The 12,618-nt window shown below is 45.5% G+C and overlaps 1 protein-coding gene across 1 annotated transcript in view; it reads left to right on the forward strand.

Annotated features, from left to right (window-relative positions):
* The window catches only part of FRMD4A (FERM domain containing 4A), a 217,830-nt gene that overhangs the window by 135,175 nt on the left and 70,037 nt on the right, over nt 1-12,618 (forward strand). The window contains exons 6-7 of the mRNA XM_009900274.2: nt 8,031-8,087; nt 10,547-10,569. Of these exons, the coding sequence (XP_009898576.2) occupies nt 8,031-8,087; nt 10,547-10,569 (80 nt within the window). The remainder of the gene's footprint in view (nt 1-8,030; nt 8,088-10,546; nt 10,570-12,618) is intronic.

Consider the following 12,618-nt stretch of genomic DNA (forward strand, 5'->3'; position numbering starts at 1 on the left):
TTTGCAGTGCCCTGAAAAGAGGCACGGCTGCAATTAGATGTGCTTAGTCAGCCCACTCCCACAACAAGCTCAGTAAGCATGACATTTTGGTTCCTGGGGAAAGTTCCTTTTTGAAGTATTGCCAGGAAAAGCTTACACTGTTGTTCTTTTTTTGGAGAACACTTCAGAAGAAGAAAAGGGGGGAGGGGAAAAAAAAGAGAGACAAAAAAGTGCCTCCAGATCTAGGTTGGTCTGTTTCAGTCTGATCTCTCCTGAAACCATTACTTTGCACATTTGAGCTGATGGTCATCTCTATCCAAAAACAGCCCTGCTGTATTCCCAGCCTCCCATGCAGGTCCTTCCCCCTTTGCCATCCAGCCACAGTAAGTTATGCTGTGCTATTTTAAAAAGGCACCAAATTTGAAAGTTGGGTGCAAAGTCTCTGGTAAGCCAGAGGGCATGCACCCAGCCCGTGTGCCTGGAGGATTCATCTAGGTGGAAAAGGGGATTCAATGGCTAAGCACAGCCAGTGCTTGTCATCCCTGCAGCTAGCAGGTGATGTTGCATGCTCCCAAACCTTGAAAGCTTCCCTGTTGCCAACAAATCATTCCTTGTTGGACTTCCCTTGAAAAGCTTCAAGCCAGATCCCCCTGCAGCCCAGAAAGACCACAGTGTGTGTGATGTAAGTGTAGTTATACACTTGTGATATGTGCTAATGTTATGCTAGCTGATTTTCCAGGCACACATCCTCAATGTCCCCATGCCAGGGCTGATCAGATTGGGAAAGAATGAAGCGGTTGCCAGCTGGCTCTGCGCTGGGTGCTGCACTCCTCTGGTTGTGCCTACTGCCCCTCCTTGCACACCCACACACCCAAACCTTTGCACAGAACAAGCTACTTCTGCTCAGAAAGGCCAAACCACATTTGTACTACCAAATGAGACAGTGCTTGGCATCAGGTGCTACCTCTGGATCAGACAGGCTACTTAATTACTAGCACATTCTGGCATAGGTTTTGGCCTGTACCAACTAGCCCTATCCCAGGGCACTGTTCAGGGATGAGCACCTGTTCTCAAAAGGCAATACAGCTGAGGTAACCCCATCTAGGACCAGAAGAGTGTTTAGTCATGAGCCATACTGTGCCACATATCCTTGGGGGCAGAGAACAGTATAGGCTTGCCATAACATTGGCATTAGTTGCAGAGGCTGATTTGTCCATGAGATGTCCTTGGTGCTTCAAGATGGGAGGAAGACCAGGCACCCTGGTTCTACTCCACATTGGTCCTTGCTATGGGATATGCCTGGCTGCTCCAGCCTGGCCCTGACTGCAGCTGCATTGACAACTCACACCAGTGCTTTCCTTGGCACACACACATCATCAGGGCAGGTGCCTGCCTGACTCAGGCAGTTCAGCTTAACCAGAGATGGTGTGTTTTATTACTCGTAGCAGAGCTGCTCTTCAATCCCCGAGGAGTTGTTTTGAAGGAGGTGAAGGGAGTAGTTATTTTAAAAAGCTGGCACTAGTAAAAGCCAAGGACACCTGGATCTTATCCTCTGTTTTGTTCCCTTTGTTTCTGATTTTGCCAGAGACAAGCCAACGCAGCAACTGTGGCTTGTAAATGAGGTGTGGCCATGACTTGGCTGGAGCTATATTTAGATAACTTGTTTCTTGCCAGATGAAGTTGTGGTGGTTTCAGCCTTAACTGGAGTTTAATCTACCAAAAAATAATCTGGAGTCAGTTTGGAACTAGGAGAAGTAATTTTTTTTAAACAAAATATGTATATAAGCAATAGCAGGGAGGATTTACAAGGGTAAGGAATAAGGATGAAGAGGAAAATATACAAAACCAAATTTGGATGGCCTTCTATCTCCCTCAATGTATGTGGATTTCAGTCACTTAGAGAAGCGTGGATGCAGCAGGGAGAAGATCAGGCCCAACCATGCAGCAGAACCAGGAGGCCAGCAGCAGCTGTGGATCCTTTCAAACAGGAAAGGCAGGAGCAAAGAGAAAGAATGCTGCCATGCTCCACACTCTCCCCCTTTTTAGTCTTTCTGGACAGGAAGGGGGAGAGGAACAGACCAACTTAGACCTGGGGGACTCCTCCTCCTGGGAGGGGGAAGCCAAGTCCACCTGGATCAGGTTTCTTTTGTCCCCTGGGGGAAGCAGGGCTCTTGCAACCCTCCCCCCCCCCCCACCAGGATTGGTGTAATCCAGCATGGTCCACCCCTCTGTTCCACTTCCACTTTCCTATCACAGTCCCTTTTTCTAGTTATGAAAAATGTGGTATTAGAGTTCGTGATGCAAGTCATTCTTTATCCTGGCTGTCTCTCTCAGGGCAGTCTCTCTGTGATAACCTGTGAGATGGCCTCCATAGAGATGCCCACTGATATGTCCTGAGCCCACCGGTATGTGGCATCTCTCCCTCGGTGGCCAGAAGTGTCATGAGCCCAGTGAGCTAATAGCTCACCCTTGTGTTCCCAGTCCAAGTCTGGGAGATTTTAGCAGGCAGATCTGCTTGGTGGTTGTGTTTGTGTTCCTCAGTGGCTCTGCTCTTGGGGGTGTGTGTATCGTACCTTTATTGGCAGCCTGTCCAGACGGGCAGCGATGTCTTGCCACAGGTCAGCGGCCCAAACAGGCTTCCCTTTTCTCTGCCATCCATTCTTTTTCCATTCCTTCAGCCACCCCAACAAGGCATTGGCTGCCATCCAGGAATCAGTATGGAGGTATAGCACTGGCCAGTTCTCCCATTCTGCTACATCTAGGGCCAGCTGGACAGCTTTTACCTCTGCGTACTGACTGGATTTGCCTTCTCAATCCCCTGCTTCTGCCACTTGCCCTGTCAGGCTCCAGACAGCTGCCTTCCATCTCCGCTTGCTGCCTACTAGCCATCAGGACCCATCTGTAAATAGAGCACAGCCCTTTTCATTATCAGGGAGATCATTGTATGGGGGAGCCTCCTCAGCACGAGTCACTGTCTGCTCTGGTGGCATTCCCAAGTCAGCACCCTCTGGCCAGTTGGTGATCACTGCTACTGTGCCAGGGTGTTTGAAGCTCCTCATCTGAGCTCGCTGAGTTATCAGGGCCATCCACTTACTCCAGGTAGCATCTGTGGCATGATGTGGGGTTGAGCCTCTCTCTTTAAACATCCAAGTCAGGACTGGAAGCCTTGGACCTAAAAAGAGTGGTGACTCAGTCCCAATTACCTCAGAGGCAGCCCAGACACCCTCATAGGCAGCTAGGATTTCCTTTGCTGTTGCAGTGTAGTTGGCCTTGGAGCCTTTGTACCCCTTACTCCAGAAACCCAAGGGCCTGCCCCTTGTTTCACCAGGAGCTTCCTGCCACAAGCTCCATGTAGGACCCCTCTCACCAGCTGTAGTGTACAGCACATTCTTAATCTCTGGTCCAGTTCAAACAGATCCCAGAGCCATAGCATGGACCACCTCTCATTTTATCTGGTCGAATGCTACCTGCTGCTCAGGTCCCCACACAAAATCATTTTTCTTCTGCGTTACATGGTAGAAAGGTTTCACAATTTGACTGTACCTGGGAATTTGCATTTTCCAGAAGCCCACAAGCCCCCAAAAGGACTGTGTCTCTTCCTCACTAGTGGGTTGCACCATAGTGGCTACCTTATTCACCACCTCCTGAGGGATGTGGCAACAGCCATCTTGCCGTCAAAATCCCAGAAAATGAATCTCTCTGGAAGGCCCTTTCACCTTGCTTCTCTTTGGCAAAGCCAGCCTCCAACAGGATATCTATTATCTTCTTACGCTTCTCATAAACCTCTTCTGCTGTCTCACCCCATACAATGATGTCATCGATGAACTGCAGGTGCTCAGGAGCTTCAGCCTTCTCCAGTGGAGTCTGGGTCATCTCATGGCAGATAGTACTGCTGTGCTTCCAGCCCTGGGGCAACCTATTCCAGTGGAATTGAACTCCTCTCCAGGTGAAAGCAAACTGTGGCATGCATTCTTCTGCAATGGGAATGGAGAAAAAGGCATTAGCAATGTCACTTGTGGCATACCGCTTGGCCACCTTCAACTCCAGCTCGTACTGGAGCTCCAGCATGTCCGGCACAGCAGCGCTGATCGGAGGAGTCACTTCATTCAGGCCACGGTAGTCCACGGTCAGTCTCCATTCCCCATTTGCCTTCCACACTGGCCATATTGGGCTGTTGAAGGGGGAGTGAGCCTTGCTGATCACCTCCTGGCTCTCCAGTTGTCAAATCAGTTGGTGTATGGGGTGCAGATAATCTCTGTTGGTCCTGTATTGCCTGCAAGGTACTATATGAGAGGCAATAGGTAACTTCAAATCCTGCACCTTATGGCTGCCCATTACGGAGGGGTCATCCGACAGCTCAGGCGTGGTGGACAGCTGTTCTTTGCCTGCAGTCTCTACAGCTGCTACCCTAAACGCCCACTTGTGCCCCCTAGGGTCCTTAAAACATCCCTTCTGCAGAAAGGCAATGCCATGAATGCAAGGTGCATCTAGACCAGTCACTACGTTTTGCTTTCCCCACTCAATCCCAGTCAGGCTTATCTCAGCCTGCTGTACAGTCAAATCTTGTGAGCCCCCTGTGACTCCTTGAATGCTTACAGGCTCAGCCCCTTTGTACCTCGATGGTATCAGGGTGCGTTGGGACCCTGTGTCCGCCAGAGCTCGGTACTTCAGGGCTTCTGAAGTGCCAGGCCATTACACATAGACATGCCAGTACACTCTGTTGTCCCTGGCCTCCACCTGGCTGGAGGTAGGGCACCTCTAATGCTGGCAGCAATGCCCACACTTGTCACAGAGTCCTGTGTTACTAGGAGAAGGGTCTCTTGAGTGAGAGGGACCCCTCCAGGAAACTAGGGCAGCCCTTCTCCTGGGCAAGTTATCCCCATTGTGGCCACCTTGCAGTTCCTGCACTCTGTTCCAGAGGGCAGAGGTGGGTTGGCCATGCCAGGTGTCCATGTTCTCTCCATGGTCACAGAGAATCCTCCATAGAGACCCCCTTGACATCCCCTGATTATCTTGGGGTGATTTCCTAGGAGGAGAACGCCTATTCATGATTGCTGAAACATGGAGCCATTGTGAAGGAGAAGGGGAAGGGGGAAAAGAGGTATCATTTCCCTTTTTCAGTTCAGACATGGAGGCCTTGAGCTCTTTAGTCATAGCTTCTATGGATGAGATTATGGGTCTCTGATTTACACTGTCCTCATATTTCCTCAAGTCACTAGCAAACTCACAGACAGTTTTAGGACTTCCTTCCTGTCCAGTCAGGAGCATCCCTTCTAGTGTGTGTGCATGTTTTTGAGGGGTACCCTGGGTGAGTTTCTTTATGAAGGACCATCTCATGGGCACTTCATCTGGGTCTGAGGGGAGCTGGCCACCTCCATAAATTATTTCCAGAACAGCCATCTGTCTCAGATACCGTATGCCCTGTTCCATAGTTGTCCATCTAATTGGGGCCCAGGGCAAGTCATCTTTTGAGCAGTACTGGCTCTTCATGGCATTGAGGATCTGGGCCCAAAGAGTGTGTGTTCCATTGAGTTTTGCTAACTCTTTGTCCAAACCAGCCTCACGAGCCAGGGAGCCTAAAAGCTTCATCTCCCTCTTATCTAGGTCTGCCGTGTCCACACCTTCATCTCAGGGCCCAGCTTAGTATTGTCTCACCCTCTTTCCATGTGTAATCCAGACAAGTTTGTCTTAATTCCTTTCTGGGCAGAGATGTAATTGTTATCATCTTCTGATCTGAGTCATTCTCATCCACTGGTGGGTTCTGTGATGTGCTAGGTCCCGCTGACATGTCTTCCTCACCATCCATGTTTGGAGATGATTTTTGCATCTTTTTCCAGCATGTGGGAAAAACTATGCGGGCAGGAGCATCAGGGGTTAAGTGGGGAACTGCCGGTGGGGGGGTAAACCCTTGTGTCTGGGGCTGAGGCTGAAAGCAGGTGGCTCTTTTGGCTGGGCAGCACTCACTTCAACCCAACCCAACCTAACCCTTCCCTCTTTGTGCCCCTGTTTACACAGTGCTTACAGTGTTCACAACACCCCTGAGTATCAAGAGTTTACAAAGGATTGTATCGTGCCCGTTGTCTTTCTGCAGAGTTCTTAATGGTTTAGCACCTCCCTCTCCCCACATGGCTAGAGTGAATGCTATTATGAGTTTTACATTTAAAAATACAGAACATAACATTATATAAATGCAATTTTCACTGCCAGTGAAATTCATAGAATTTAGAGGTACATGCCCAGCTGCAGTGGTAAAGTTTTTATCCAGTCAAGCAGCACCTCTATCATTAACCAAGCCACATGATAAGCTATTAGTTTATAGATATGGGTCCAAAAGATCCAGCCAAAAACCCATGCAGAAGCTTGGAACATTAGAGTCTTCAAAATTAACATCTCTACTTCCAATCCTTTTTTCCAAACAAGGTATTACTTTTCAAATAAAATATTGTTTTTCAAACCCCATGTTGGAGCACCAAAATATTGTGGTGGTTTGAGCCTTAACTAGAGTTTAATCTACCAAAAAATAATCTGGGGTCGGTTTGGAAGTAGGAGAAGTAAACTTTTTAACAAAAAATATATATGTAGCAATAGCAGGGAGGATTTACAAGGGTAAGGAATAAGGATGAAGAGGAAAATATACAAACCCAAATTTGGATGGCCTTATATCTCCCTCAATGTATGTGGATTTCAGTCCTTTAGAGAAGTGTGAATGCAGCAGGGAGATCAGACCTGACCATGTGGCAGAACCAGAAAGCCAGCAGCAGCTGTGGGTCTTTTCAAACAGGCAAGGCAGGAGCAAAGGGAAAGACGGCCACCATGCTCCACCCCCCCTTTATAGTCTTGCTGGACAGGAAGGGGGAGAGGAACAAACCAACTTAGACGTGGGGGACTCCTCCTCCTGGGAGGGGGAAGCCAAGTCCACCTGGATCAGGTGTCTTTTGTTCCCTGGGGGAAGCAGGGTTCTCACAACCCTCAACCCTCCCCCCCCTCCCCAGATGGGTGTAACCCAGCACAGAAGTAAAATATTAAAAACAGCAGCTTAAATAACTTCAACAGAAAAGCCACCACAGGAGTGAGCTGAACAGTGAGCCAATTTACATGGCCACATACGTAGGAGGCAATGTAGGAGTTATAGTAGCAGATTAGAGGTCTAAAAGTATCTTAGTGAAGCCCACTGTCTTCCCAAAAGCAGGAACCAGAGACTCAAGGAGAGCATGCTTAGCTGCAAGATTAATGCTCACACCATCCCAAGCATCTTTGATGTCGGGTCTGCCCCACACACATTCAGAAAGAGCATTGCCTGGATCGTTTGGTTCTGTGGCAACTGTATCAGGCACAGCTGAAGGACTCTGAGAGGATCTCACAGGACTGTCAGTGTCCTTCATGTGACCATTGTGTCCAATTAAACAGTCAGAATTTCATATGATCTTCCAATATTGTTTTCATCAGAGGCTGGCTTCTATCTTCTACCAGAAGATTTACTGACACAGCTCGTTCTCAAAGCACCTCCAGCCCCAGTGCTTGTGGGGATAAAGGGTCTGAAACAAGAGCTCCCATCCTGCAAGAGGGAATATAACTCTCTTGCCTGTGAGCTTACCCTCAACAAGTTCTGCAGGGGCTTTGACACAACCTCAGTGAAGACAAATTCATTTCTTCTCTGAGCAAAGGACAAGGCTTTCCTGAAGCACAGGTGATGTTTTGAGGGAGAGAAAAAATGTATTTCTCAGACTCCCTTTCACTAAAACACACAATAAAAATTACCCTAATCTTCCTGCCTCCACCTGCTTTCTTTTCCCTCCTCCCCAGGAATGCCTTCATGAAGTTATACTTCATTTACCAAATCATTACACAGAATATTTGGCTTTCTCCACACCTGAGTAGGCAGGTTCTCCCTCACTTTGGTCTCCAGGAGCACAGGGAATGCTTTGAAGCCTACCCAGGGGAGAAGACTAGCACTGCATGCTTCACTGTGCAGTAGGCAGGAGGAGATGCACATCCTTCTTACAGGTGCTCAGACTCAACTCCCTTTTTCTTTGTTTTCTTCCCCTTTCCAGGAACTCATTGAGGTTGACAGTGAAGTGGTGTTTGAACTGGCTGCATACATCTTGCAGGTAAGCACTCGCCTTCTTTCACTTCATGTTTCTTCATACTGCATTAGGTCTTTGAATTTGTCAAATCGAAAATGGCTGTAGGAAAGTTCCCCTAATTGCAGGAGAAAGATCTTTACACAGTTTTCAACAATGAAAAATGGACACAGTAGACTCTCAAAGCAGAGCTCTCCAAGCATGCAGCAGATTCCACTGCCCAACATTTTATGTACATAAATGTATATTATGTCTGTGCTGACACCAATATTCAAGACCATGGAGTATGGTGTAATGCCAAAGAAAATCTAAGCAACAAATGCAATTTCCTAGGTGAAATCCATCTGCAGAGGTTTCTTGTCTAGTGAGTTTACTTGCATTTGTTTACCCAAAGGAGCTGAGCCCTTTGATGAACTCTGTAAGCTTCTACATATGCAATTGTCTGTACTCTCCAACATGGACAGACTAGCTTAAAGAATTTCCAAAAAAACTTCTTTGAAAGTCCTGCTTCTTAGGAAGAGGGAAAGGGTCAGAGAGCAAATTACCAGCAGCTTTTGGTTTATCTCTGGTTCCCAAAGAAGAATCTTTTCAGGGTAATGGAGGATTTTAATTTTCGTGTGTGTGTAAGAAATATTTTTAGAAGCATGACTGTGGGAGCAGACCAGAGGTAACTGTCAGGTGATCCTTGTTCCTCTTCTGTACAGTGAAGTTTTAATAGATTTTTTTTACATCATCCTTGAAGCTATGAGGAGCCACATGAGCAGGCAAGCATCTCATCAGGGTGCACTACTAAATAACAATGCACTGCACTTCTCTAGCACTTCCCATGCTAAAGAAGCAATTAATGCAGAGGGATTTGAATCTTCATGTAAAGCATTTTATGTAACAAAAATGGAGTGAGAGAGTCAAGATGAAGGACTCAATTAAAAGCACATTATAGAAATTACATATTGGCTGTTGGGGGAATAGACATCAAACAACAGGCTCATTGTGAGAACCATGGTTATGAATCTATTGTCTTCTCATCGTAATGAATAACTTGTGTGCCTAGTAATTGTGCAGCCAGGTCCAGCTCTGCCACTGTAAACCTTGCAGCTGTGATTGTTTCTCATCACAAACACAGGATGCTATGTGTACTCCTGTAGTAGTTTGATGTGTAACTTAATGAAAACAGTCAAAACAAGCCACACCTCGGCTCTCTGTAACCAGGAATTACTACAACCTATATTTGTGACAGGATCTAAGCAAAACAAGAGGGAGCATACTGCATTTTGTTCTACTTCTCACTGCAGCATTTAGGTCAAAGAATGGAAGTGTGGAAAGCCTACCCTACAAAAACTGGTTTTTAAATTCAGTGTGCCCATCCCTGTGGAGACCAGGGCATATCCTTTGGGTATTGCTCTGTGTTGAACTATAATCATGATATGCTCAAAGGCTCCTTTCAGTGACCCAGAGGAGAGCTTGTCTGCCCTTCAGTTCACTCAGAGGGAAATGGGAAGATAGTAAAAGACTAGAAGATAATAAAGGACTGTCAGAGCTCAAATTACTTGGTCAGAAGCCTTATTTCAAATTGTTGTGTTACCAGAACAAAGCAATGTACGACCAAGGCTCTGAACTCTATCCTCAAGACTGAAATGCCATTGGAAGTGGGCTGACAGGTTTTTTGGATGGCAGTAAAGACAAAAGATCTGAATGCAAAACGCAGTCCTCTGGGCAGTGGAAATTCCCTCACTGCACAAATTACATTCTTGCATTATGCTTTCTGTGTAGCTGATGGCAAATAAGGTGCTTTAGCCTTCATCATGTGAAATGCAGATTGCCTATGGAAAATGTAGTGTGTATTGCACCTAGTGAGGGGAGGACTCACCAGATTCTGAGGGCTCACCAGATATGAAGTAAGACTCATCTACTAATCTAACTGCTGGACTGGAACATTACCCAGCTCTTTAACAGCAGGCTGTGATGCTAATCAATAGAAATATCCAGATCCAAACACTCAGCAAGGCCTTAAAGACACGAGTCTTGCATCCCCTTTCAAGCTATCAGTGAGATAGCTTTTTGTGAATCAACTTTTTTGAAAATAACCAGAATACTTGTAAGAAGAGCCAGGATTTGCAGACTGAGAGGCTACAAAGTCAATGAGACTTCAGAGACCTTCTAGTAATGTAGCATTCCACATTGACCAAAAAAATGTACTTCTTTATGCATTATTTCCTGCAGCTTCTTGGATATCCACTAGCAGAATGAGGAATTATTTGGCTCTGTGTTAGGCAAACCTTTTGTTTGTTAATCTGCCCAGCTCACTGCCTGTATCATGGCACTTGACATTAGATACTGGTTCCAAAAAATGCATGGGGAATCAATTACAACAGGAAATTGCTGCTAAATGAATTTTGCAAATGGAAAATCTTTAACAGACTCTTTCTTAATTTATTTTATTTCTGTTTTTAATGATCCATTTTTACATTTTCTTCCTCATTTTACAGGAGGCAAAAGGAGATTTTTCAAGGTAGGTGAATTTGAACATTTTTGCCATTGTGTGCTGTGAGAATGAATCTGCTAAAATCACCATGCAAGCAATGCAACTGTAGATGTGTAGCAACAGGAATCATTGCTAACATAGGCATTGTATTTCCTGAAATTATTTCCTCACAAAGCACAGCCTTTGACCACAGCATGCCTTACAAACAGCATTGTTTGTGACTTTGTTGTTGGCAAATCTCTTTATATGCCCGTGAAGTTCAGGAAACAGACTAGTCTTCGGAAGGAAATTGCTAAGGAAATGCTTCTACAAACACTGTTACATCACTGATCCAGCCACAGGCAACACTAAAATTCCATCAGTAATTGATATTTCAGCTTGAATTTGGACAGAGTTCTCAAAATCACAATAATTGATTTTGTTGAACTTCTGCTATCCCTTGAGATGAATCTTCAGACTTGCTGTAAGGAATTCAAAGAGATGACTGTGCTTGGTGCTTCAGAAGACTGTTAATAAAATGCTCAAGAATGTCCAGTATCTCTCAGTTACAGGTTAGTAGCAGCCAAAGGTCAGATAGCTATTTGACACCTCATGTGAGAAACATGAGGTCCTTCATCTGAAGCTCAGGAGAGCTGTCTGTGCTACAAAAATCACCTACTGCCTATATTACTATTGCTGACCTGAACATGAGTTCAACTGAAAGACCACCACAACATCCATAGAAGTTAGTTTCAGAGACTAAACCAAGGTATGAATGGCCTGTGAGGTTGAATTGACAGATGAGCTTAAAGAGGAATTTTAATTCTGTTGGCATTGAAGTACATTAAAAAAGACTCTAATGATAACTCTGTGCAACCAATAGGAGGCTGTGAATAACTGTCAGGTTGTACCTTCTGGTGGGCTGGGACTTCTACCCAGTTAAAATTGAGACAAATCAGCGAAAAGGAACAATGCATTGTAAATACTGCCTGCCCATTGTGCAATCTGAGATGACACAAGGTAACCTTTGCTAAAAGGAAGTTTAAGTTCTGCCTCATCATTTCTTAAAACCTTAATCAACTTGCAGAATCCCCACTTGCGTCTGACCCCAGACACACTAGACCAGTCTTGCTTAATTTTTCAGTCCTACCCAATCGGGAACAACTCAGCTATTGGCAGTGTTTACTTAGGGGGTACTGGAGTGAATGTGGCTCTTTCACTTTTCATTCTGGTTTTCAATGCACTGCCAAGTGCTTAGCCCAGAAGAGCTGGACCAAGCAGTGTTTTGCCATTTAAACTTGTGATAAACCACATCATCCACTGGTTTTGCTATGAAGAATAATATTTAATGTTTCTCAGAATATCTTGGACATGATGCAGAAACAGAATCACAGATTAAAACACAGAGTAGAAAGGAATCAGATGGCTCTGGGTAATAGGACTGAAAGCATTTTATCTTCAATTATCTGTTTCCAGATCAGAAGTGGAAACAGCCAGTGCAAAGAATCCATCTGATAAAAGCTATTTGATGTCCCTTGTAAAAGGAATGGTTGAGTTTATCACTAGGCATTTCTCTAGGCCACAGGGAAATGAGGAATCTTCTCTGAGAGCACAGAAGATACCTCAGCACATTAACTGCTGAAGTGAACTGCTTCCTCTGTGTTGGTGTGGCAGTCATCACCATTCCCATTAAAACAGTGACTTCTTAGTCCCTTACACCTGTAGATCATGATGGTTTGAAGAGGAAGGCAGAAACCTTACATCCAAGTCAGGCAGAGAAGTGGTGTCCTAACAACTTGCCAATGTTGCCATGGATCTTCATTTATAAATAGGCTTTGATGGCAAATCAATCTGCCATAGTAGTGGAGTTTAAAGCCTGTTCTTGAAGGAAGGTAGAAGAATGCTACTCTGACCCTCTATGGTCTAGAAGACTTAGCATCTCCAGGGATGTCTGTCCAGCAGCTCCCCTCTAATGTGCACTGACATGGGTTCATGTGCTGGGTGAGAGCCAGATGCTACTGAAGTCAACATAAGGTCATTGTGGTCAAGGTTTAGCCTGCTGAGGTTTGTGGTTATTCCTATCAGCAGAATAAAATC

The sequence above is a fragment of the Dryobates pubescens genome, chromosome Z, assembly GCF_014839835.1.
Source record: "Dryobates pubescens isolate bDryPub1 chromosome Z, bDryPub1.pri, whole genome shotgun sequence".
Classification (NCBI taxonomy): domain Eukaryota; kingdom Metazoa; phylum Chordata; class Aves; order Piciformes; family Picidae; genus Dryobates; species Dryobates pubescens.